The sequence below is a fragment of the Chlorocebus sabaeus genome, chromosome 10, assembly GCF_047675955.1.
Source record: "Chlorocebus sabaeus isolate Y175 chromosome 10, mChlSab1.0.hap1, whole genome shotgun sequence".
Lineage (NCBI taxonomy): Eukaryota > Metazoa > Chordata > Mammalia > Primates > Cercopithecidae > Chlorocebus > Chlorocebus sabaeus.
Window position 1 is genome coordinate 13,659,280 of NC_132913.1, and position 27,383 is coordinate 13,686,662.

General features: G+C 40.9%; 1 protein-coding gene across 1 annotated transcript in view; it reads right to left on the reverse strand.

Annotated features, from left to right (window-relative positions):
• The window catches only part of LOC103216942 (5-hydroxytryptamine receptor 5B), a 36,525-nt gene extending 9,310 nt beyond the window's left edge, over positions 1 to 27,215 (reverse strand). The window contains exon 1 of the mRNA XM_007964749.3: positions 26,203 to 27,215. Within this exon, the coding sequence (XP_007962940.3) occupies positions 26,203 to 26,979 (777 nt within the window). The 5' untranslated portion in view covers positions 26,980 to 27,215. The remainder of the gene's footprint in view (positions 1 to 26,202) is intronic.
• Positions 27,216 to 27,383: the final 168 nt, after the last annotated feature.

A 27,383-nucleotide genomic window follows, 5' to 3' on the forward strand; every position in this document is an offset into this window, starting at 1 on the left:
GGTTCAGCTGTCTTTCAGAGACAAGGAACAAATCTGCAGGTTGGCTACTGCTGGATTCACTAGCTCAAAACACATTCAGGTGCATCTGCCATACAGGGTCTTTCTATGGGCATGCCTAAATTACTATGTCAGATGTGTTTACCCTACAATTTGGAAAATCATTCAGCCAGTCCGAAAACAGATCATGGAGATGAGGACAGAAAGTCCTTTCTTTTGCCACTATACATCCAGCATCCTTCCCACCTGCCACTTGGAGGGAAAGAGAACAAACAGTATCCCCCTCATCTGGGACGGCAAACACATACTCTCTGAAGAGGCAGCTGAGAACTGGCCTGCCAGCCAGAGACCCCCTTTAATGACCCATTCCAAGGTTTCCCAGTCCCCAGGCAGTGGGAGCTGCACATCACCTTTTCCATTTACAAGAGGTAATAGTGACACATCCACATTCTCGTAGACTCTCATCTAGTCACCAGAGGAAGTCTGAATGACAAAACGTGGCATCCTGAAATCACCCCATGAATATTTAGCAGTCCCTTGTTAGGAGAGAAAAAAACATCATCAGAGCATGAGAGGAAGTGGAAGGTAATTTTGTTGTTATTTTTCTCCCACTAAGCTCATTAATGGGCACTTTTCTAGCCGTTTCTCTGCTGATTTAAATGACCTTCCAGGCACTTGAGTTCCTCCACTGTGTAATGAAATTCCAAATCCTCGTTAAGCTATTGGAGTAAGGAAATTGATGGGGTAAGTTCAGTTCAAAGAAATCCTGGGGGAAGAGAAACAGAAAAGGCAAGTCTGATTAAAGTTCATTTAAAACACACTGGGCTCTACCACTGCAGCTCTGAGCAGGGTCCACCTGTGGTCCGTCAAGATGTCTGTTTGCTAGAAGACCTGTGTTCACAGCTTTTCCGCCTGAGCCTGGTACAGCCTGCACAGAGTGATGCTGGAAGGCAATGGAATCTTTCCAGAAACAGCCTCAACGAAAATGAGCCAACTGTGGGTGATTATTATTTTTGTGGTTTTTTTTGTTTTGTTTTGTTTTGCTAGGTGACGACTAACTTGGTTTTTTCACTTCAATGGGTAATGTCTCTTAGGAAACCCAACAGAAATGAACAAGAAGCAGTATAACTCCTGGGAAACTGCCATAAACAGACACTGTGCTACATGCCTGCAATGGATGACTTTCATTCTTCCTCGCACCAGACCCTTAAGGGATTGTATTATCATCCCCACTTCACAGCTGAGAAACCACTGTGAAAGGTCAGATACGTTTGTCCGAAGTCACACAGTTGCTTATTGTGAGAGCTGAAAGTGAAACTTGTGTCATTTGAAGGAGAGTCCACACTCTTAACCCCTACATGCTACTCTGCATCTTTGAGTAAAAGTGATTGATCTGAATGGGTCCCTATGGAATCTATTTTAAGGGTCATATTTATGTTGCGGAGCTTGCAGAATGAGCATCTGTGGCTCCTCAGGCAATTTCTGAGGCTTCGAGCCACCAGCTCTGGGGGCACCCAGAGTGTCCCTCTTTCCTCTTGTCTCTCCTCAGCCTTTAGCCCTCAATGCCCCTCTGCACACCTGTCTGATGACCACTCATGCTCAAGAGGCCTCTGACCCTGGATTTAGAATCCGCTCGTTGGGAAGGTGAGAATACGAATTGTTGAATCCACACAACCAGTACCACCTGGCACTTTCTGGTCCTGTTGTACAAGCAGGGGTGCTCTGAATACAGAGGTTGGAGAGAGGGAACACTATAAACAATGCCACACATGCAGGGAAAGGTAGAACCAAGGTACCTGCCCAGTCTCTGTGATTCCAGGACCACAGGGTTTCTTTCTGCCATGCTAAAATATGACCTAAAAGATGAGTTTACCTAAATGTCTTTATAGAGTCTAGGGCTTTTCCATTCAAAATTAACTAGGGATCAAATCTGTCAGACAACAAATGCTCAGACCTGGATTGATCACCTACTGTGTGCATAGGGACAATGTACTGAAATTTCTCATGAGGTCTCAATTTTAAATATTCTGTCCCACTATTCCCATAAGTACTCTGATAGCAGGGCATGAATTTGAAGAAGTCATTCAGAATATTGTGTCATGACCAACACTCTAAAAGGGGAGGGACCTTGAGTGTTCTGTCCACTGAAGAATCCCTAGCACCTAGTGTGATATGAGGTATACAGTAAATACTCAATAAACATCTATTGAATAACGAAATGCTAGGGGAGACAATTGTCTTGCGAGTTTCTTGCATTCCTGCACATTTTGCTAGCAGAGATTCTGGCAGCCTTTGTTACAAACCAGTTTTTCAAGGATGTTTGTAGAGCAAACAGCTCTGGAAGACAGAGACACACTCTCCCAGGGGAAGAGAGGCTAAACTTGCTTGCAACCCATTATAAAAGATTCAGGCTTCTTTTATAATGTAAGAAATATGTAATATAATAATACAAAAAATAAGAACAGAAGGAAGGCTTGTTTACTGTCCAACACCAGGCAAAAGAGATTCGGGTTCCCTAATCTAGGAGTTCTCTTCTGGGATGCAAATCCATCAGAACCATCCATATCACCCCTGTGGGACTTTGAATGAAAGGTGAACTGATCCATAGCTGAGGCTCACACTGTGTAATAAAGTCTTTCAATTCCAACCCAAGAGCCTCATGTCTTCTGCCACCATCCAGCAATGGAAGGCTGACCTGTTAGCCTGCAGGCAGGGTAAAATCTCAGACCCTTCATAGTTCTTGACATATGTCTAGCACTTGGTTAGGTGGCTCCATACATGGTCCTACTCAGTTATAACAGCAACCACGTAAGGAAGGAAGGAGGAAACCAAGGCTCAGAGCACATTAAAGATTAGCTCCACCTCCAAGTTGGGTCCCCATCTCTAATCTCCTACCAGGAAGAACCTTACCTCTATCACAGGCTCATTGTAAGGACTGAAGGAGACAGTGGTACAGAGTAGGCCCTCAGTAAAGGTCAACTTCATGGCGCCCATCTCTTCCCACCCCTCTAAAAAATGCCAGCTGCCACAGAAAAAAACCTACAAATCTTCAATCCTCTGATGTTGTCAGATAAATGTCTTAGGAAGAAGAAATAGAAATAGAAAAAAATCAGAAAGGAGGAGGATAGTTCCTTAATCATTTGTGGAACTTACCACTTTGTGTTGTGACCGCAAGGATCACACACTGACTATAGCAAGATGCTTTCCAAAGTTGGTGTCAGGGGACCACATTAATCCTAACAGTGACTCAAGCCCTACCACATCTGAGGAGAGAACATTAAGAACTTTCCAATTAAGCTTGAAGGCAATCTGGATTATAACTGGAAAGTACAGTTTCTCACCAGAGCTTGTGGATCAGGGCTCAGAACATCTGAGGCTTCATTCTCTCTGTCCAAGGTTTAGTGAGATAACCAAGCGCAAGTCTTATTTCTCACCAAGGCACTTTAAAGAGATAACTAATCAAAATAGCCCCCAAAGTAAACAAATGTGACTGGCTTATTTTAGAACCCAAAACAGAAAATTTTCTCAGTTATTTCTTAAGGAGATTTTCTTGTAAAAACAAAAAGGAGAACACTGATAGGCTTGAAGAAAATAAATTTTCCCCTTAGTGTAATTATAGGCACTATAGAACGTAGTCTTGCTAAACTCTTGGGTATGATCATAACATAAGGCACAATTGCTATTGCTATTTGGAAAACATGGATTTTGTTGTTGTTGTTGGGAGTTTAGTCACCCTGGCATGGCTAAAGACCTACTGGAGTTAATGCTGAGGAGGGGAAGGTGTAATCAAATGTGTTAATTAAGGTTAAGTACATGTGTGTTTTCAGCTCTGGTATCATCTGATCTAAAATCATCCCCCTTTACTAGTGGAAGCTGATTCCTTGTACAGGGGGCAGATGCAATGGGGAGAGCGGAAGTTGTGTCTTTTTCACATGCATTATTTAGCTTCAGTGTTCTTATATGTGCCTTACAGGGCCAGGGTTCCAGGACAGAAGACCACACCTGCCTCCAAGAGTGCTAGTTAATACCCTCTGTGGGTTCCTTCTCACAGGCGAGACAGCACTACAGAAGGCTGAGCTTCATCCTCCAGGGAAGGGCTTCAGGAATTGTTCTATGCAAATTGGACAAGCTAGCAGCTGCATAGCTTTCTGGGTAGCAAGTTCAAAGCTTTCTTTAATTTTTCAAGGGAATTTTGTGATCTACTCCAAAAAGTTAAGAAGCATGGAGTTTAGGTCTTATTTTTCTACTGAGAAGTCCAAAGTTCTCCCAAAACTACACACATATAAGAAATAGCTTTTTGCAAGGTCATATGTGGAGACACGATCCCTATACCTTACTTGTTATATCTCTTTTGTTTCTCTCCCTCCTCCTCCATTATTCTCTAACAATCCAATAAGAGAGAAAATAGACAGGGAAACAGAGGTAAAGAGGCAGGATGAGAATAATGATGTAGGGGGAACAAGGAAGAACTTTATAGAGACTGAGCGAATCAGGGATATTTCTGAAGGTGTAGGGAAAATACTTGATGCATCCAAGTATTTCTGAAAATTTGCAGACAATTAGGTGCCAGTCTTAAAGGAATCGAACCATAAGCCAGATATTTTGTTATCACTGATACAATTTGATTCATAACATTTAATTTTCTAGAGTTAAAATAACCTTGCAGTCTGGCATGAGAATGTGATTGAGCCCACAGTTTTTAAAATAGAATCAGAAGAAGGGTGGTGATTTTCTACCGCCCTCTTTTCATATCTGAGCTCAGGCTGAACCCAGCTCTCATTTGTGGTTTTATCTGCAAGCCCACTAGCCATTCAGTCTTTCAGGTGATCCAGATTACAAGTAAGCATTGGAAAAGCAGTAAAAACACAAAAGGTTTAGACAAGGACTCTACAAGAAAAGAAAGTTACAGGCCAATATCTCTGATGAACATAGATGCAAAACTCCTACACAAAATACTAGCAAACTGAATTCAATAGCACATTAAAAGGAACATTCACCATGATCAAGTGGGATTTATCTCTGGGATGCAAGAATGGTTCATCATACACAAGTCAATAAATGTGCTATACCACATTAACAGAATGAAGGACAAAAATCGTATGATCATCTCAATAGATGTAGAAAAAATTCTGGACAAAATTCAACATCTTTTCATGATAAAAATTCTCAACAAACTAGGCATAGAAGTAATGTACCTCAACTCAACACAATAAAGGCCATATATGACAAGCCCACAGCTAACATCATACTCAGTGGTGAAAAGTTGAAAGCTTTTTCTCTAATATCAGGAATAAGACATAGATGTCCAGTCTCATTTCTTTTCAACATATAATACTGGTGAAGTTCTAGCCACAGCAATTAGGGGGGAAAAAAAAAGAAAGAAAGAAAGAAAAAGAAAGAAAGGTAGGTAAACAAAAGAAAGAGAGAGAGAGACAGGAGTAAAAGGCATCAAAATATAGAACGAAGAAGTGAAAATCGTGTTTTTTTATAACATATCTTCTTTTTTTCAGACAGAGTCTTGCTCTGTCACCCAGGCTGGAGTGCAGTGGCATGATCTCGGCTCACTGCAACCTCTGTCTCCTGGGTTCAAGCAATTCTTCTGCCTCAGCTTCCCGAGTAGCTGGGACTATAGGCATGCACCACCACACCCAGCTAATTTTTGTATTTTTAGTAGAGACAGGGTTTCACCATGTTGGCTAGGATGGTCTAGATCTCTTGACCTTGGGATCCGCCTGCCTTGGCCTTGGACTCCAAAAGTGCTGGGATTACAGGCATAAGCCATTGTGCCCAGAAGACAACATAACCTTATATATAGAAAACTATAATACTACACCAAAAACCCTGGAACTAGTAAACAAATTCAGTAAAGTTGCAAACTGTCTCTCAGACCACAGGGCAATCAAACTAGAACTCAGGACTAAGAAACTCACTCAAAATGGCTCAACTATATGGAAACTGAACAACCTGCTCCTGAATGACTACTGGGTACATAACAAAATGAATGCACACATAAAGATATCCTTTGAAAGCAATGAGAACAAAGACACAACATACCATAATATTTGGGACACATTCAAAGCAGTGTGTAGATGGAAATTTATAGCACTAAGTGCCCACAAGAGAAAGCAGGAAAGATCTAAAATTGACACCCTAACATCACAATTAAAAGAACTAGAGAAGCAAGAGCAAACACATTCAAAAGCTAGCAGAAGGCAAGAAATAACTAGGATCAGAGCAGAACTGAAGAAGATAGAGACACAAAAAGACCCTCCAAAAAATCAATGAATCCAGGAGCTGGTTTTTGAAAGATCAACAAAAGATCAACAAGACTAATAAAGAAGAAAAGAGAAGAATCAAATAGACGCAATAAAAAATGAGAAAGGGAATATCACCACCGACCCCACAGAAATGCAAATTACCTCAAAAGAACACTATAAACACTTCTACACAAATAAACTAGAAAACCTAGAAGAAATGGAAAAATTCCTGGACACATACACTTTCCCATGACTAAATCAGGTAGAAGTTGAATCCCTGAATAGACCAATAACAGACTCTGAAATTGAGGCAATAATTAATAGCCTACTAATTAAAAAAAAAGTCCAGGACCAGACGGATTCACAGCTGAATTCTACCAGAGGTACAACGAGGAACTGGTACCATTCCTTCTGAAACTACTTCAATCAATAGAAAAAGAGGGAATCCTCCCTAACTCATTTTATGAGACCAACAGCATCCTGATAACAAAACCTGGCAGAGACACAACAAAAAAAGAGAATTTTAGACCAATATCCCTGATGAACATTGATGCAAAAATCCTCATTAAAATACTGGCAAACGGAATCCAGCAGCACATCAAAAAGCTTATCCACCATGATCAAATGGGCTTCATGCCTGGGATGCAAGGCTGGTTCAACATATGCAAATCAATAAAGGTAATCCAGCATATAAACAGAACCAAAGACAAAAACCACATGATTATCTCAATAGATGCAGAAAAGGCTTTTGACAAAATTCAACAGCCCTTCATACTAAAAACTAAATAAATTCGGTATTGATGGAACGTACCTCAAAATAGTAAGAGCTATTTATGACAAACCCACAGCCAATATCATACTGAATGGGCAAAAACTGGAAGCATTCCCCTTGAAAACTGGCACAAGACAGGGATGCCCTCTCTCACCACTCCTATTCAACATAGTGTTGGAAGTTCTGGCCAGGGCAATCAGGCAAGAGAAAGAAATAAAGGATATTCGATTAGGAAAAGAGGAAATCAAATTGTCCCCGTTTGCAGATGACATGATTGTATATTTAGAAAACCCCATCATCTCAGCCAGAAATCTCCTTAAACTGATAAGCAACTTCAGCAGAGTCTCAGGATACAAAATCAGTGTGCAAAAATCACAAGCATTCCTATACACCAATAACAGACAAACAGAGAGGCAAATCATGAATGAACTCCCATTCACAATTGCTTCAAAGAGAACAAAATACTGAGGAATCGAACTTACAAGGGATGTGAAGGACCTCTTCAAGGAGAATAACAAACCACTGCTCAATGAAATAAAAGAGGACACAAACAAATGGAAGAACATTTCATGCTCATGGATAGGAAGAAACAACATTGTGAAAACTGCCCAAGGTAATTTATAGATTCAGTGCCATCCCCATCAAGCTATCAATGACTTTCTTCACGGAATTGGAAAAAACTACTTTAAAGTTCATATGGAACCAAAAAAGAGCCCACATTGCCAAGACAATCCTAAGCCAAAAGAACAAAGCTGGAGGCATCACACTACCTTACTTCAAACTATACTACAAGGCTACAGTAACCAAAACAGCATAGTACTGGTACCAAAACAGAGATATAGACCAATGGAACAGAACAGAGCCCTCAGAAATAATACCACACATCTACAACCATCTGATCTTTGACAAACCTGACAAAAACAAGAAATGGGGAAAAGATTCCCTATTGAATAAATGGTGCCTGGAAAACTGGCTAGCCACAAGTAGAAAGCTGAAACTGGATGCTTTCCTTACACCTTATACAAAAATTAATTCAAGATGGATTAGAGACTTAAATGTTAGACCTAAAACCATAAAACCCCTAGAAGGAAACCTAGGCAATACCACTCAGGACATAGGCATGGGCAAAGACTTCATGTCTAAAACACCAAAAGCAATGGCAACAAAAGCCAAAATTGACAAATGGGATCCAATTAAACTAAAGAGCTTCTTCACAGCAAAAGAAACTACCATCAGAGTGAACAGGCAACCTACAGAATGGGAGAACATTTTTGCAATCTACTCATCTGACAAAGGGCTATTATCCAGAACCTACAAAGAACTCAAACAAATTTACAAGAAAAAAACAAACAACCCCACCAAAAAGTGGGCAAAGGATATGAACAGACACTTCTCAAAAGAAGACATTTATGCAGCCAACAGACACATGAAAAAATGCTCATCATCACTAGCCATCACAGAAATGCAAAGCAAAACCACAATGAGATACCATCTCACACCAGTTAGAATGGCGATCATTCAAAAGTCAGGAAACAACAGGTGCTGGAGAGGATGTGGAGAAATAGGAACACTTTTACACTGTTGGTGGAACTGTAAACTAGTTCAACCATTGTGGAAGACAGTGTGGCAGTTCCTCAAGGATCTAGAAATAGAAATACCATTTGATCTAGCCATCCCATTACTGGGTATATACCCAAAGGATTATAAATCATGCTGCCATAAAGACACATGCACATGTATGTTTATTGCGGCACTATACACAATAGCAAAGACTTGGAACCAATCCAAATGCCCATCAATGACAGACTGGATTAAGAAAATGTGGCACATTTACACCATGGAATACTATACAGCCATAAAAAAGGATGAGTTCGTGTCCTTTGTAGCAACATGGATGCAGCTGGAAACCATCATTCTCAGCAAACTATTGCAAGAACAGAAAACCAAACACCGCATGTTCTCACTCATAGGTGGGAACTGAACAATGAGAACACTTGGACACAGGAAGGGTAACATCACACACCGGGGCCTGTTGTGGGGTGGATGGAGGCGGGGAGGGATAGCATTAGGAGATATACCTAATGTAAATGCCGAGTTAATGGGTGCAGCACACCAACATGGCACATGTATACATATGTAACAAACCTGCATGTTGTGCACATGTACCCTAGAACATAAAGTATAATAAAATAAAGAAAAAAGAAATAAAATAAAATACATAAGGAACTTGAAAAACTCAACAGCAAGAAAACAAATAACCTGATTAAAAATGGACAAAAGACTTCAATTGCTGTTTCTCAAAAGAAGATATACAAATGGCCAAGAGGTTTATGGAAAAAAAAATCAACATCACTAATCAGAGAATGCAAATTAAAATCACAATGAGATATCACATCATATCTGTTAGAATGGCAGTTATCAAAAGATGAAAGAGAAGTGTTGCTAAGGATGTGGAACAGAATGCTTGCACATTGTTGGTGAGAATTTACATTAGCACATCCATTATGGAGAACAGTATGGGGGTTACTAAAAAAACTGAAAAGAGAATTATCATATGATCCAATAATCCTGCTTCTGGGTATTTCAATTCCAAAAGAATTGAAATCAGTATATTGAAGAGATATTTTCACCCCTATGTTCATTGCAGAATTATTCGCCATAGCCAAGATATTAAATCAACCTAAGTGTCCATCAAAAGATGAATAGGAAAAATATGGTGTGTGTATATATATATCTGATATATATGGTGTGTGTGTGTGTATATGTATATACATATATATATAAAATACTATTTAGCTTAAAAAAGGAGTAAATTATGTTACTTTTGGCAATATAGTTGAAGCTGGAGAACATGATACCAATTGAAATAAACCAGGCACAGAAAGATAAGTACTTCATGATCTCACTTTTATGTGGAATCTAAAAAAAATCAAACTTATAGAGGTAGAAAATCAAGTGGCGGCTACAGAGGCTGGAAGGTAGAGGGTAGGGGGACTGGAGAATGGAGACACTTTGACTATATGGTACAAAGTTCCAGTTAGACAAAGGGAAAAACTTTCAAAATCTGTTGCATAGCAAGGTGACTATAGTTAATAATAATGTGATGAATATTTAAAAATTGCTAAAACAATATATTTTAAATTTTGTCACTACAAAAAATAAAACATGTGAAGTGATAAATATGTTAATTTTCTTGATATCCATATGTGTTTGTGTATGTGTGTATGTGCATGTGTATATATGTGTGTGTGTGTATATGTATCCCAAAACATCACATTGCTCATTCAGAGGCAGAGCAAAGATGGCCAAATAGAAGTCTTCATTTATTGTCCCCCCTGTAGAACAACACACTGAACAACTATCTACACAAAGAAGCACCTTCATAAGAACGAAAAATTTGGTGAGTGTATTAGTCAGGGTTCTCTAGAGGGACACAGCTAACAGGATAGATGTATATATGAAGGGGAGTTTATTAAGGAGTATTGGCTCACATGATCACAAGGCGACATCCTACGGTAGGCCATCTGCAAACTGAGAAGCAAGGAAGCCCGCCCATGTCCCCAAAGCTCAAAAGTAGGGAAGCTGATAGTGCAGCCTTCAGGATGTGTCCGAAGGCCCAAGAGCCCCTGGCAAATCACTGGTGTAAGTCTAAGAGACTGAAAACTGAAGAATTTGGAGTCAGATGTTTGAGGGCTGGAAGCATCCAGCACAGAAAGAAAGATGAAGGCCAGAAGATTCATTGAGTCAAGTCCTTCCAAGTTCTTCTTCCTGCTTTTATTCTAGCCATGTTGGCAGCTGATTAGATGGTGCCCACCCAGATTGAGGGTGGGTCTGCCTCTCCCAGCTCATGGACTCAGATGTTAATCTCCTTTGGCAACACCCTCACACACATACCCAGGGACAATATTTTGCATCCTTCGATCCAATCGAATGGACACTTAGTATTAGCTATCATAGTGAGTGATCACAGTTTCTGGTTTTAACTTCATATCACTGAAAGAGGCACTGAAGAGGAAAGGAAAGACAGTCTAGAATTGTTGATACCACCCCTTCGGCATCCCCTGGCAGTGGCTATGTGATGTGAGGAGAGAATCTGTGTGCTTGTTGGAGGGAAAGTGCAGTGATTGTGAGACTTTGCATTAAAACTCAGTGCTGCCTTGTCACAGCAGAAAGCAGTGCCATGCAGAACTCAGCTGATGCCTATAGAGGAAGCATTTAGACCAACCCTAGCTTAGCCATAGGAGAACTGCCCATACTGGTGGTCAGAACCTGAATTCTGGCAAGTCCCACCACTGCAGGCCTAAAGTGCTCTGGGGATCTAAACAAACTTAAAAGGCAATCTAGGCCACAAGGACTCTAATTCCTGGGCAAGTCCTGGTGCTTTGCTAGACTTGGAGCCAGTGGACTTTGGGGGCAAGTAACCTAGTGAGACACCAGCCAGAGCAGCCAAGGGGCTGCTTGTGTCACCCCTCAGCAAACCGTAGGCAGCACAGCTTACAGTTTCAGGAGAAACTCCCCTTTGCTTGAGGAGAGGAGATGGAAGAGTAAAGATGACATTGTCTTGTAATTTTGATACCAACTCAGCCACAGTAGGATATGGCATCAGGCAGAGTCTTGAGGCCCCCATTCCAGACTCTAGCTCCTGGACAACATTTCTTGACACATCTGGGCCAGAAGGGGGCTTCTGCCTTGAAGGAGAGAACCCAATCCTGGAAGGATTCATCACCTGCTGACTAAAGAGCCCTTGGGCCATGAATAATCAAGAGTGATACCCAGACTGTACAAGCCATAGGCCTTGGATGAGACTCAGGGATGTGTTGGCTTCAGGTGTGACCCAGCACATTCCCAGCTATGGCAGCTATGAGGAGAGACTCCTTCTGATCGAGAAAAGGAAAGAGTAAAGGAGTTTTTGTATTGCAGCTGAGGTACTAGCTTGGCCGAAGTAGGGTAGAGCACCAAACAGAGTCTTAAGGTCCCCAGTTCCAGACCTTGGCTCCTGGACAGCATTATTAGACCTGTCCTGGGTCAGAGGAGAGCCCACTGCCCTGAAGAGAGAGTCACAGGTGTCGCAGCATTGACCACAAGCTGACTGAAGAGCCCTTGGCACTTAGTGAATATTAATAGTAGCTAGGCAGTACTCACCACAGGCGTGAAGTGGTGGTAGCCATGGAGAGAGACTCCTCTTGTGGAAAGGGGAGGGAAGAGTGGGAAGAACATAGTCTTGTGGCTTGGGTGCAAGCTTGGCTGCGGTAGATTAAAGCACCAGGTAGATTTCTAAGGTTTCCGACTCTAGGCCCTGGCTCCTGGACAGAATCTCTGGGCGTGCCCAGGGCCTAGGAGAACTTGCCACCCTGAAGGGAAGGACTCAAGCCTAGTTGGCCTCATCACCTGCTGACTGCAGAGCCCTAGGGCCTTGACTGAACCTAGGCAGTAGCCAAGGTAGTAGTTATTGCGGGCCTTGGGCAAGACCTGGTGCCATGCTGGCTTCAAGTCTGACCCAGCACAGTCCCAGTGCTGGTGGCCACAAGGGTGCTTGTGTTACCTCCAGGTAGTTCAGCACAGAGCAATTTTGTTTGTTTGAAAGAAAGGGAAGAGAATAAGAGGTTCTTCCCAGTAATTCAGAGAATTCCTCCAGATCTTAACCAAGACCACCAAGGTGATACCTCTCTACAAGCCTACAAGAGCCACAGCGTTACTTGCACTGCCCCCTAATTCAGATATGGCTGTAGTGACTGAAAACTTAGATTACAACACTGAAGTCCCTTTGGATACCTGGAAAGCCTTCCCAAGAAGGATGAGTACAAACAAGCCCAGACTGTGAAGAATACAATAAATGAATAATTCTTCAATGTCCAGATACTAACGAACATTTACTAGCATCAAGACCATGCAGGGAAATATGATTTCACCAAATCAATTAAATAAGGTCCCAGGAACCAACCCTGTTGAGACAGATACGTGATCTTTCAGATAGATGATTCAAAATAGCTCTTTTGAGGAAACTTGATGAAATCAAGATAACACAAAGAAAGAATTTGGAATCTCATCAGATCAATTTAACAAAGAGATTGAAATAATTAAAAAGAATCTAGCAGAATTCTGGAGTTGTAAAATGCAACTGACATACTAAAGAATGTAAGGGTATGTTAGCAGCAGAATTGATCAAGTAGAAGAAAGAATAAGTAAGCTTAAACACAGGCTATTTGAAAATACACAGTGAAAAGAGACAAACAAATAAAAAAGAATGAAGCATACCTACAAGATCTAGAAAATAGCCTCAAAAGGGCAAATCTAAGAGTTATTCACCTTCAAAAGGAGGCAGAGAGAGAGAGAGAGAGAGAGAGGGAGAGGGAGAGAGAGAGAGAGAGAAGTATAAAGTTTATTCAAAGAGGTAACAGAGAACTTCCCAAACCTAGAGAAAGATATCAATACCCAGTCCAAGAAGGTTATAGATTACCAAGCAGACTTAGCTCAAATAAGACTACCTCAAGACATTTAATAATCAAACTATCAAAAGTCAAGGATAAAGAAAAGATCTTAAAAGCATTAAGAGAAAAGAAATAACCTACAAGGGAGCTCCAATACGTTTGGCAGCAGACTTTTCCATGTAAAACTTACAGTTCAGGAGAGAGTGGCATGGCATATTTACCATGCTGAAGGAAAATAACTTTTATCCTAGAATAGCATATCCAGCAAAAATATCCTTCAAACATGATGAAGAAATAAAACTTTACCACACAGTAGCTGAGAGATTTCAACACCAGACCTGTCCTATAAGAAATGCTAAAGGGAGTTCTTCAATCAGAAAGATTAGGATAGGCTGGGAATGGTGGCAAACACCTGTAATCCCAGCACTTTGGGAGGCCAAGGTGAGCAGATCACTTGAGGCCAAGAGTTTGAGACCAGCTTGACCAACGTAGCAAAATCCCATCTCTACTAAAAAAAAAAAAAAAAAAAAAAAAATAGCCTGGAGTGGCGGTGCATGCCTGTAATCCTAGTGTGAACCCTGAAAATCTGAGACAGATCTCAGTTAATTTAGAAAGTTTATTTTGCCAAGGTTGAGAATGTGCACCCATGATAGCCTCAGGAGGTCCTGACAACATGTTCCCAACATGTGCCCAACATGTGCCCAACATGTGCAACATGTTTGGTTTTATACATTTCAGGGAGACATGAGACATCAATCAACATATGTAAGATGAACATTGGGTGGGTCTGGGAAGGGGGAACAGCTTGAAGTGGAGAGAAGGCTTCCAGGTTATAAGTAGATAAGAGACAAATGGTTGCATTCTTTTGAGTTTCTGATTAGCCTCTGGAAAGGAGGCAATCAGATATGAATTTATCTCAGCAAGCAGAGGGGTGACTTTGAATAGAATGGGAAGCAGGTTTGCCCTAAGCAGTTCCCAGCTTGACTTTTCCCTTTAGTTGAGTGATTTGGGGGCCCCAAGATACCCTTTCACACTAGCTACTTGGAAGACTGAGGTGGGAGGATTGCTTAAACCCAGGAGTGGGGGGTTGCAGAGACTCAAGATACTGCACTCCATCCTGGGTAACAGAACAAGACTCCATCTCAAAAAAAAAAAAAAAAAAAAAAAAAAGATAGAGAAAAGAAAGGCAGGCAGGAAGGAAGGTAGGTAGGTTAATAAGCATTAAGAAATCACCCAAAGGCACAAAATTCACTGGTAATTGTAAGTACATAGAAAAGCACCGAATATTATAACACTGTAATTGTGGTGTATAAACTACTCAATCTTGAGCAGAAAGACTAAAAGATAAACCAATAATAATTTAAAAAAACTATGACAACTTTATAAGACATAGTACCATACACTATAAATAGAAACACCAAAAGTTAAAAAGCAGGGGAACAAAGTTAAAGTGTAAAGTTTTTGTTCATTTTCTTTTTGCTTATTTGTTTGCTTATGCAATCAGTGTTAAGTTGCCATCAGTTTAAAATATTGGGTTATAAGATATTATTTGCAAGCCTCATGGTAACCTCAAGTAAAAGAACACACAACACATACACAAAAAATAAAAAGCAAGAAATTAAAACATATCACCAAAGAAAATCACCTTCACTAAAAGGAAGACCAGAAGGAAGGAAAAAAGACCAGAAAACAAGTAACAAAATGACAGAAGTAAGTCTTCACTTATCAATAATAAGTGAATGTAAATAAACTAAACTTTACAATCAAAAGAGATTGAGTGTCTGAATGATTCTTAAAAAATCACAGGAGCCAACAATCTATTTCCCACAAGAAATACACTTCACCTATAAAGACGCACATAGACATAAAGAAATGGAAAAAGATATTCCAAGCAAATGAAAAAAAAAAAAAAAAAAAGAAGAAGAAGAAGGAGGAGGAGGAGGAGATCCAGCACAGTGGCTCATGCCTATAAAATCCCAGCACTTTGGGAAACCGAGGTGGGAGGATCACGAGGTCAGGAGTTCGAGATCAGCCTGGCCACTATGGTGAAACCACGTCTCTACTAAAGATACAGAAAATTAGCCAGGCAGGGTGGCAATGCCTGTAATCCCAGTTACTCAGGAGTCTGAGGCAGGAGAATCGATTGAATCCAAGAGGTGGAGGTTGCAGTGGGCCAAGACTGCACCATTACATTGCAGCCTGGGTGACAGGGTGAGACTTCATCTCAAAAATAAATAAATAAATAAATAAATAAATAAATAAATAAATAAAGGAAAACAAATAAAAAGGAGTAGCTATACTTATATGCAACTAAATAGATTTCAAGACAAAAACTATAAGAGACAAAAAGGTCATTATATAAAAGAAAGGGTTCAATTCAGCAAGAAGATATAACAATTATAAATCTATGTGCTCCCAACATTGGACCACTCAGATACATAAAGCAGATATTAGTAGAGCTAAAAAGAGAGACAGACCACAAAACAATATTAGTTGGAGATTTCAACATTCTACTTTCATTATTGGACAAATTATCCAGACAGAAAATCAACAAACCAACTTTAGACTTAACCTGTGCTATAGACCAAATGAACCTAACAGATATTTACAGACCATTTCATCCAACAGTTGCAGAATATACATTTTTCTCCTCAGTACATGGATCATTCTCATGGTAAACAGTATGTTAGGCCACAAAACGAGTGTTAATTAATTTTTTAAAAAATGAAATTATGTTACGTATCCTCTCTGACCATAAAGGAATAAAACTAGAAATCAATAACAGAAAATTTGGAAACTATGCAAACACATGGAAATTAAACAATATGCTCCCAAATGACCAGTGGGTCAATGAAGAAATTACGAAGGAATTTAAAAATTTATACCCTGGGTGCGGTGGCTCATGCCTGTAATCCCAGCACTTTGGGAGGCTGAAGCAGGCAGATCACAAGGTCAAGAGATCGAGACAATCCTGGCCAACATGGTGATACCCTGTCTCTACCAAAAGTACAAAAATTAGCTGGGCATGGTGGTGCATGCCTGTAATCCCAGCTACTCAGGAGGCTGAAGCAGGGGAATCGCTTGAATCCGGGAGGTGGAGTTGCAGTGAGCCGAGACCCTGCCACTGCACTCCAGCCTAGCGAAAGAGTGAGACTCTAACTGAAAAAAAAAAAAAAATTATTTAACAAATGATAATGGAAACACAATGTACCAAAACCTATGAAACACAGTGAAAGCAGAATTAAGAGGTAAATTTATAGGTGTAATTGCCTACATCAAAAAAGAAAAAAAGAAACCTTCACAAAAAGCCCTAATGATGCATTTTAAAGAACCAGAAAAGCAAGAGCAAACCCAACTCAAAATTAGAAGAAAATAAACAATAAAGATCTAACCAGAAATAAATGAAATTGAAATGAAGAAGATAATAAAAACATCAAGAAAATGAAGACTTAGTCTTTTGAAAAGATAAACAAAGCCAACAAACCTTTACCAGATTAAGGAAAAAGAGAGGAGACCCAAACAAATAAGATCAGCGATGAAAAAGGAGGCATTACAACCGAGAGCACAGAAATTCAAAGGATTATTAGAAGCCACTATGAGCAACTATATGCCAATAAATTGGAAAGCCTAGAAGAAATGGATAGCCTTCTACCATGGTTGAACCATAAAGAATCCAAAACTTGAACAGATCAATAACAAGTAACAAGAACAAAGCCATAATAAAAAGTCTCCCAGCAAAGAAAAGCCCAGGACCCAATGGTTTCATTGCTGGATTTTAGCAAACATTAAAAGAACTAATACCAAACCGACTTTAACTATTCTGAAAAATAAAGGAGGAAGGAATACTTCCAAACTCATTCTGTGGTGGGCAGTATCATTTTGATACCAAAACCAGACAAACACACATTAAAACAAACAAACAAAAAACTATAGACCAATATCCCTGATAAATGTTGATGCAAAAGTCCTCAACAAAATACTAGCAAATCAAATTCAGTAACACATTAAAGATATCATTCATCGTGACCAAGCGGGATTTATCCCAGGATGTGAGAATGGCTCAACATCTGCAAATCAGTCAATGTGACACATCACATCAACAGAATGAAGGACAAAAACCATATGATCATTTCAACTGATATTTAAAAAGCATTTGATAAAATTCAACATCTTTTCATGATAAAAACCCTTTAAAAATTAGGTATAGACAATAACATATCTCAACACAATAAAAGCCATAAAAGACAGAAACACTGCTGGTATCATATTGAATGGGAAAAAACTGAAAGTCTTTCCTCTAAGATCTGGAACATGACAAGGACATTGTCCATGATAAGGACACTGGATCATGACAAGGACAGTGTCCATGACAAGGACACTGTCACTGCTGTTATTCAACATAGTATGGGAAGTCCTAGCTAGAGCAATCAGACAAGAGGAAGAAATAAAGGGCATCCAAATTGGAAAGGAAGAAGCCCGATTACATTGTCATTGTTTGGAGATTTGGAAAAACTTGAAGATTCCACTGAAAAACCATTGGAACTAAAAAGCAAATTCAGTAAAGTTGCAAGATACAAAATCAACATACAGAAATCAGTAGCATTTCTATATTTCAATAGCAAATAATCTGAAAAAATAAATTTAAAAAGTTATTCCACTTACATTAGTTACATATAAATTAAATACCTAGCAATTAAGGAAGTAAAGGATCTCTAGAATAAAAACTATAAAAGGCTGATGAAAAAAATTGAAGATAACATGTAATCCCAGCTACCTGAGAGGCTGAGGTAGGAGAATCACTTGAACCCAGGAGGCAGAGGTTGCAGTGAGCCGAGATCATGCCACTGTACTCCAGCCTGGGCAACAGGGTGAGACTCCTTCTCAAAAAAAGAAAAAAAAAAAAAAAGAAAAAGAAATTTCCACAATATAATGGAAAGGTAATCCATGTTCATTGATTGGAAGAATAAATATTGTTAAAATGTTCATACTACCTAAAGCAATCTACAGATTCAATGCAAGCCTTATGAAAATACCAACAACATTCTTTACAGAAATAGAAAAAACAATCCTAAAATTTATATAAAAACACAAAACAACAAAACTGGAGGAGTTATATTACTGGACTTTAAACTGTACTATAAAGCTATAGTAACGCAAACAGCATGGTACTGGCATAAAACAGACACAAAGACCAATGGAACAAAATAGAGAATCCAGAAAAAAATCCATACATCTACAGCAAACTCATTTTTGACGAAGGTTCAAAGAACATACACTGGGGAAAGGACAGTCCCTTCAATAAATGGTGGTGCTAGGAAAACTGAATATCCATATGCAGAAGAATGAAACTAGACCCCTACTTCTTGTCATATGTAAAAATCAATTCAAAATGGATTAAAGACTTAAATCTAAGACCTCAAACTATGAAACTACTGCAAGAAAACATTGGGGAAGCTCTCCAGAACATTTGATATGGCAAAGGTTTCTTGAGTAATACCCCACAAGTACAGGCAACCAAAGCAAAAATGGACAAGTGGGATCACATCAAGTTAAAAAGATTCTGCAGAGCAAAGGAAACAATCAAAAACAGACAACCCATAGAATGGTAGAAAATATTTGCAAACTATCCATGTGTCAAGGGATTAATAACCAGAATATATAAGGGGTTCAAATAACTCTATAGAGAAAAATCAAATAATTTGATTAAAAAGTGAGTAAAATATTTGAATAGACATTTCTCAAAAAAAAGACATACAAATAGCAAACAGGTGTACTAAAAGGTGCTCAACATCATTGCTCATCGGAGAAATGCAAATCAAAACTACAATAAGATATCATTTCACCCTAGTTAAGATGGTTTGTATCCAAAAGATAGGCAATAGCAAATGCTGGTGAGGAAGTGGAGAAAAGGGCACTCTTGTACACTGTTGGTGAGAATGTAAATGAGTATAGACACTATGGAGAACTGTTTGAAGGGTCTTCAAAACACTAAAAATAGAGCTACCATATCATTCAGCAATCTCATTGCCAGGCATATATCAAAAAGACAGGAAATCAGTACATAGAAGAGACATCTGCACTCCCATGTTTATTTCAGTGCTATTCACAATATCCAAGATTTGAAAACAACCTAAGTGGTCATTCATAGATGAAGGATAAAGAAAATGTGGTACATACATGTAAACAATGATAACCCCTCATAACAGCATGGATGGGACAGGAAGTCATCATGTTAAGTGAAATAAACCAGGCACAGAAAGACACACTTCACATGTTCTCACTTATTTGTGGGAGCTAAAACTTTAAACAGTTAAACTCATGGAGATAGAGAGTTGAATGATAGCTACCAGAGGCTAGGAAGGGTAGTGGGAGGTGGTAAGAGAGAAGGGTTCATGGGTACAAAAATACAGTTAGATAGAATGAATATGATCTAGCATTTGATAGTACAACAGGGTGAATATAGTCAAAAATAATTTATTGTACATTTAAAAATAACTAAAATAGTATAATTGGATTTTTTTTTTTTTTTTTTTTTTTTTTTTTTTGAGACAGAGTCTCGCTTTGTTGCCAGGCTGGAGTGCAGTGGCACGATCTCAGCTCACTGCAACCTCTGCCTTCCCATGTTCAAGCAATTCCCCTCCCTCAGCCTCCCAAGTAGCTGAAACTACGGGCACGCACTACCACACCCAGCTAATGTTTGCATTTTTAGTAGAGATGGGGTTTTACCATGTTGGCCAGGATTGTCTCGATCTCTTGACCTCGTGATCTGGCCACCTTGGCCTCCCAAAGTGCTGGGATTACAGGCATGAGCCACCACGCCTGGTCTGGATTGTTTGTAACATAAAAAAGGATAAATGTTTGAGGTGATGGATAACCCATATACCTTGATGTGATTATTACACATTGCATGCCTGTATCAAAATATCTCACATGCCCTATAAAAATACAAATCTACTGTATACTCACAAAAATTAAAAATACAAAATTTTAAAAAATTACATTATATCCCATAAATATGTACGATTATTATTTGTCAGTTTAAAATAAACATATAAACATAAATGGCTCTGTACAGATTTTGGGTCACTCGGGGCCTACTGCACGTAATCTTTATGTCAGTGTATCATTGTTCAAACAAAATGTCAACAAAAATATTTGACTTAGAGAGTCAAATTTTTGTGATACAGCATTATCTAAAATCTATGCTCCAAGTTGACATAAACCCTAAAGCTCAATACCTCACATTTACTTTGCCCTTCACAGTTTACATAGTGCTTTCCCATACACTATTAAATCTTTCAAATACCATTGTACTTTGGACAGATTTCTAGCAGAGCACTTATAAGACTTTATTGCATTTACAATTCTATAATTATAATCTACTAAAAATCCACTGGGATCAGGAAACTGCTTATTCATTCTTAGAAACCTCAGAGGACATTGCCTGATACATAAGATCAGTAAGTCAATCAAGTAATTTTGAACACTATGTTCAACACTTTTTGGAAAACACTTCTCCCAAAGATGAAGCCTAATTCCTCTTTTCTTGAGTGTGAGCTGGACTTAGTGACTCACTGCTAATGAGTAGAAAATAATCATATGTGACTTCTGAGACTAAGCCATAAAAGGCACTGCAATTTCCTCCTTGCTTCACTCTCTTGGATGGCTTGCTGTGGGGAAAGACAGCTATCATGTGGTACCGCCCAACTAGCCCTTTGGAGATGTCCTTTTCTCAAGGATCTGAAGCCTCTTGTCAACAAGCTTGTGAGTGCTCCATCTTGGAAGCAAAGTTTCCAGCCCCAGTCAAGCTTTCGAATGACTTCAACCCCATGCAACATCTTGCCTACAGCCAAAAGAGATGTCAGGTCAGAACAACCCAGCTAAGCCATTCCCAATGCCCAATCCACAGAAACTGTGAGTTAATACATGTTTGTTCTTTTAAGCCACTAAACTGTAGGATAATTTTCTACACAAGCAATAAATAATCTACCTATGATTATAAGGAATAGCAATAAGAGAAATAAAATAATACTTTTCTTATTATTTATAAAAGAAATAGAAAAATAACAAAAGTAATGCGGTAGCTATTATTTATGATTTACTATTTGAGGGACTCCACATATGCTAGAATTTCATTTGCTCTTCACAAGATTATTATAAGACATGTGGTAATATTTCCATTTTACATATGCAGAATTGCAGATGTAGATTAAGTCACTTGGCTGAAGTGCTAATCAGTGGCAGTCAAAAAAATGGAAACCCATGTCTCTTTGTTTCCAAGTCCCATGCTCTTAAACACTGTGTACATTATCTCCCAATATGTATTTATGGATTAAGAATGAGTCCAGGAGCCCAATTCACAATTGCAAAGATATGGAACCAACCTAAGTGCCCATCGACGAATGAGAGATAAAGAAAATGTTATATACATAATGGAATACTATTTGGCCATAAAAAGGAATAAAATAATGTCTTTTGCAGCAACTTGGATGAAGCAAGAGGCCATTATTCTAAGAGAAGTAATTCAGGAATGGAAAACCAAGCACCATATGTTCTCACTTATAAGTGGGAGCTAAGCTTTGAATATATGCAAAGGCATACAGAGTGATATAATGGACTTTGGAGACTTAGAAGGGGATACTAGTCTGGTGACAACTGCACTAAAATCTCAGAATTAACCACGATATAATTCATCCATGTAAACAGAAACCACTTGTAGCCCAAAAGCTTATATATTTAAAAAGTTTCAAAAGAAAGCAATAGTACAATTAAAAAAAAGAATGAGGGCAAGATATTAACCAAGGTTTCATTATAATTTGTGTGGTCCCCAGATATCTTTGCCTTCATGTATCCCTTCCTTCATTAAATTATGTTAATTTTAATTTAAAGTTAAAATTATGTTAATTTAAAATTATGTTAATTTAAAGACTAGTATAAGCAAGACTGGACTCATTATAATATATTCATTAGTGTTATATTCATTTTTCCTCTAATTTTAAAAGAAATTAAAACATTTCTATGGGTCCCTAAAAGAATTCTGGTTCTAAATAGTATGACTACTACACCTGATGGATAACTAGGTCCCAGCATCAAATTGCACACAGAAGTCAAACAAGCAATAGCAAAGAAAAGAGAGACAGAAAAAAAAAAAACCAACCCTTTTGACGTCACATTTTAAAAGCCAAAGAAATAATGTTTCTTCTTTTCTAAACAGTAAAGGGCAAACGGCAGTAGGAAGTAATTGTAACCCATGGGGGTTGCTTTGGGGTGGGGAGCAGATTATACTGCATATGGGATGCTCAGAGTCTCAGTTTAACATGTTGAAAGAAAAGACACCAGGGCAGGAATTAAACTTGTCCCCTGACAGAAGCAGGCAAGGCTTTTGTGCTCAATTGTGTTCACCTCTCCTGGAAAGGAGAGTTCACATAGTTCAATAGTTTTGAGATCCTGCTTCGTGGGACCCACCTTGACTGGGCTATGACTGCCTCATTCCTCTCAAACTGAGACACCCATGAGCAGACAGGCAGGCCTCAGAAGTCCAGTCCCTGGAGACAGCATAGAGTAATGAAAACAGTGATTTTTCTTTTCTTTTTTGAGTCGGAGTCTTGCTCTGTCGTCAGGCTGGAGTGCAGTGGCATGATCTTGGCTCACTGCAACCTCTGCCTCCCAGGTTCAAGGGATTCTCCAGCCTCAGCCTCCCGAGTAGCTGGGACTACAGGTGTGTGCCACCACACCCAGTTAATTTTTGTATTTTTAGTAGAGATGGGGTTTCATCATGTTGGCCAAGATGGTCTTGATCTCTTGACCTCGTGATCTGCCTGCCTTGGCCTCTCAAAGTGTGGGATTACAGGTGTAAGCCACCACGCCTGGCTGAAAACAGTGATTCTTAGATCTGGTACAACCTTCAGCCTCTCTACCCAGTAACTGTGTGGTTTTGGATGAACTAGGTTTGTGGTGCCTTTCCAGTTTTCTCTTGCAGCTTTTTCATCTGTAAAATGAGGGCCTTTTGCCAAAGACAGTGCTCACCAGATAGCCACATGCTCCGCTCCAATTCACTGCCAATGGCTGGCCAATGGGCTGCAAATAGTGGTGACATGTTTCCAGTTCAGGGTAAGGCAGTGAAAAGCTGGTATATCTCCATATGTAGCTCTTCTCCCACAGTATATCGGGAAGGCAAATGTGCAAGACAGCATAGCTAAAAATGATAAATGGCCCAAATTCATGAGAGACTGCCTGGAAGACAGCTATGCAGGTGGGCCACCAGAAACCACACTGAACTTTAAGTCAGAGTGAAATAAACTTCTGGTTTGGGGTTACATGTTACCACAGCACGCCTTAGCTTATCCTGACTAATATGGACTTAATGCCAACTTTACTGAATTGTGAGAATGAAATGAAAGGGTGAATGTAAAGCATCAGAAATGTGTCTGGAAGAGACAATTCACTCAGTAAACATTTTTTCCCCCTCTCAACTTTCAAAAACTGCATTTTGCCCCAAAGGATTAATCATTGCCCAAAAAGTACATTCTGATAAGACCCATTTCTTATAATACTTTAGTGTTGGGACCTAGACACAGAATTCCGAAAAAGATGAAGGTTTTACACAGACTCATCAACAGAGGGCTTCGAGCTTCATATAGGCTCCTGTTCCCTACAGAAAACAGTATAGACACTTTGCAGAGCCTAAACTCAATCCAACTCATTTCCCCTGGAGTGTAGAAAGATGCAGGTGGGGGAAAGTAGAGAGAAAGTATTCCTGGCACAGTGTTTTACACTTTTGTTTAGGTGTCTTGTTGCCAGAAGGCTTGCCAACGTGGACTCAGGAACATTACCCAGAAGCTTGAGTAAGGGCTTGCTGCGACCCAAAGAAGCAGCATATCCCTGAATACTACTCCATCTACAATCTCAGCATCCTGTGATTCCAGGCCCTTAGACATGACTTAGAACAATACTGTCAGCATCCTGTGATTCAAGGCCCTTAGACATGACTTAGAACAATACTGCATGCTAGAGAAGTTGAGGCCCAAAGTGGGGAAGGGCTTACCCCAGGTCCTCCTGCTGGGAGTGGCTACATTTTAATACTTCCTCTGCCTCTTAGAGCTCTCTCTATCCACCAACCGACACTCCAGATTGGCCAGCCTCTCATCCAGTCACCTCTTCCTTATGTCACCTGCCTGAATGCGAGCTGTCAAAAATGAACACTAAAATAAGGGTTGGCAAGCTTTTCCAGCATCCATTTCACTGTAATTTCTCTAACTGCACATTGGATTGATGTAGATATTAAAAGTCAGCCCTACCTTGGCAATCAGACAGAAAAGCTATAATCACCCCAGGCATTTCCAAGGGACCTTTCAAAGAACATCATTAATTCTGAATAAAGCTCTCCCTCACCAACACTTTCCAATTATAGTCTTGACATTGCTATTTTATGCTGCAAAATTCCTCTGCCATTTAATGAAGAAGAAAAAAGGCCTACTTTTAAAATCGCATGTATTTGTCTGGTAGCCTAAGTACCTGAGTTAATTTTCCAAAATTAAAACAAAACTAGCAACAAAAAACTTTCCTTGTTTTTTTTTTTCTCTTCTATGCACTGCTTCCCTCCCCCATGTATTGTATCTGCAAAGGGCAATAAATCCTGTTAATCTAAAGGACTAGGAGCATGTTAATTCAAATACCTGAGACCCTCAAAAGAGAAAGTTGAGGCTTCCCGAGTGAGAAGGATGCTGAGCACCTATTAGATCCTGGCCAAAAGGCAGAAAGCTTCAGACAGAATAATAAATACGGTGAGAGAAGATCTGCCGATTGCAATTTTGCTCATCTCATTACATTTCTAGCATTGTCTTCCTGCTCCTTATGGATTGCCAGGCAATATCCTGATGAACCCCTTCTTTCTCCAGTCTGCCACCCAGTGTATGCCAGCCACTATGCCAGGGGCTTTACATTCTTCATCTCACGTAATCCTCACCAAAAGCCCTATGAATGAGGAATGAACATGTTTAAAGATGAAGAAATGAGACCTACAGATAATAAGCAACTGTCCTAATGTCCCAAGCTGGGATTTGAATCCATGGTTCTCTTTCCTAAATCACTAGAGGATAGCTCTGGGGTTGAGATAAGAAAAGTAAAGTGACACCGATTATTATATTTTAAAATCCTCACTTTTACCCTTGGCAGGGTGCTGGCTAATAGAGTTGGGGAATAGTCTCTGAACTGCAGGGGATAGACTGGGGTACCGTAGAGACAGAAAATAAGGCGTGATTGGCCACAGGAATTTCTGCAAGACGAATTCCCAGTCCACTGCATCCCCTCTAGGTCTAGTTGGGACCAGGAAGTCGCGGCTCCAGGACTCACATGGACAGGGGCATTTCAGGGGGAAAACAACAGATAGTGCAGGTAACAGGGTGTGCCCTCATCGCTACTGAGACAGGCTGAACCTACAAGCCCCACCGGCCATATCGTGCGCCGTGGGTCGGTGTCAGATCGAGCTCCCTAATGTGCAGATGGTGAAACCTCTTCCTCTGCGCGCACCAAGTACGCAGCTGGCGAAGCCCCCGATTGCGTGCCAGATGCGCCGGTGACTAGCCCCTCCGTGTACACTTCAGAAGAACTGATGGCAAACTTTTCCTCGTGCGCCCCAGGTAGGCGCTCGCTCCAATCGTAAAAGCTTCCGCCCACTCTCCTATTCGCCAAGCTGCCTCCTTCTCTAGCAAACCCTTCCCCAAGCAACATTGCGCAGCCCACCCCTCACCTGCCTGGTGGCGGGCAACGGCAGCACAGCTCTCCGGCGGCGGCCGAAACGAAACTTGGCTGCCTTGTAGATCTTCCAGTAGACGAATAGCACCACGCCAAGCGGCAGGTAGAAGGCGCCGCAGGTGGAGAAGACGGCATAGGAGGGTTCCTGGCTCACCTGGCAGCGCTGGAGTCGAGCGTCGTACACCTCGCCCCAACCAAAGAGCAGCGGTGCGAAAGCGATGAGCGCAGACAGCGCCCAGGTGAGCACGATCATGAGCGCCGAGGCGCGGCGGCGGGTGCGCAGCGTGTACTGCAGATGGCGCGTGATGGTCCAGTAGCGGTCCAGGGCGATGGCCGCCACGTTCCAGATGCTGGCCGTGCAGCACAGCACGTCGAAGGAGATCCACACGTGGCACAGGCTCCGGCCCAGTAGCCAACGTCGCCCGGTCGACAGCTCACTCACCAGGCTCAGTGGCATCACCAGCGCTGCCACTAGTACGTCAGAGACGGCCGTCGAGGCCACCAAGTTATGCGGCACGCGATGGAAGGCACGGACCCGCAGGATGGTGACCAGAACCAGCAGGTTCCACAGGAAAGTGGCGGCGATCAGCAGCACTAGTAGCGTCACCACCAGCACCGTGAAGACAGAGAAGGGCGGCTCCCGACCCGGCAGGACGGCATTACCTGGGGTCGAACTGAGTATCCCGCTCGGGCTTGGGCTACTGCTGCAGGTCTTGGGTCCCAGGGCAAGGGCAACGCTGGCGGTGGCCACTGAAAGGTTAGCGGTTTCCATGGCGCTCGGGATCGCAGCTCCAGGGCAGGGAGCGCACGAGTAGTCAGTGAGCTCAGCGTGGACCCGGCAGGTGCGGGCGTGGAGGGGGTACTGCCTGCTGGGGGAGGGTAGGAGAGGGGTCCAGGTCGTCCTATCCTGGTCCCACCTGCGGGCAACAGCCCACCTCTGGCACTTATGCCTGCAGTCCCCGTAGACCCTCTTTTCCAGTAGAAAGGGTAAAAGAGAGCAGGACCCCTCAGTCTAGCTCCCCCTCACCAGTCCCTCTCACCACTTCTCTTAGCGGTCCCGGGTGCCACCGACTGTCAGGGGGCTGGGAATCAGCGCGGCCGAGTGACCCAGCGCAGCTTGTGCTTGCAGAGTTGCCCCCTCCCCTACCCAGCGGCGGCGGGAGATGAGCTGCACCT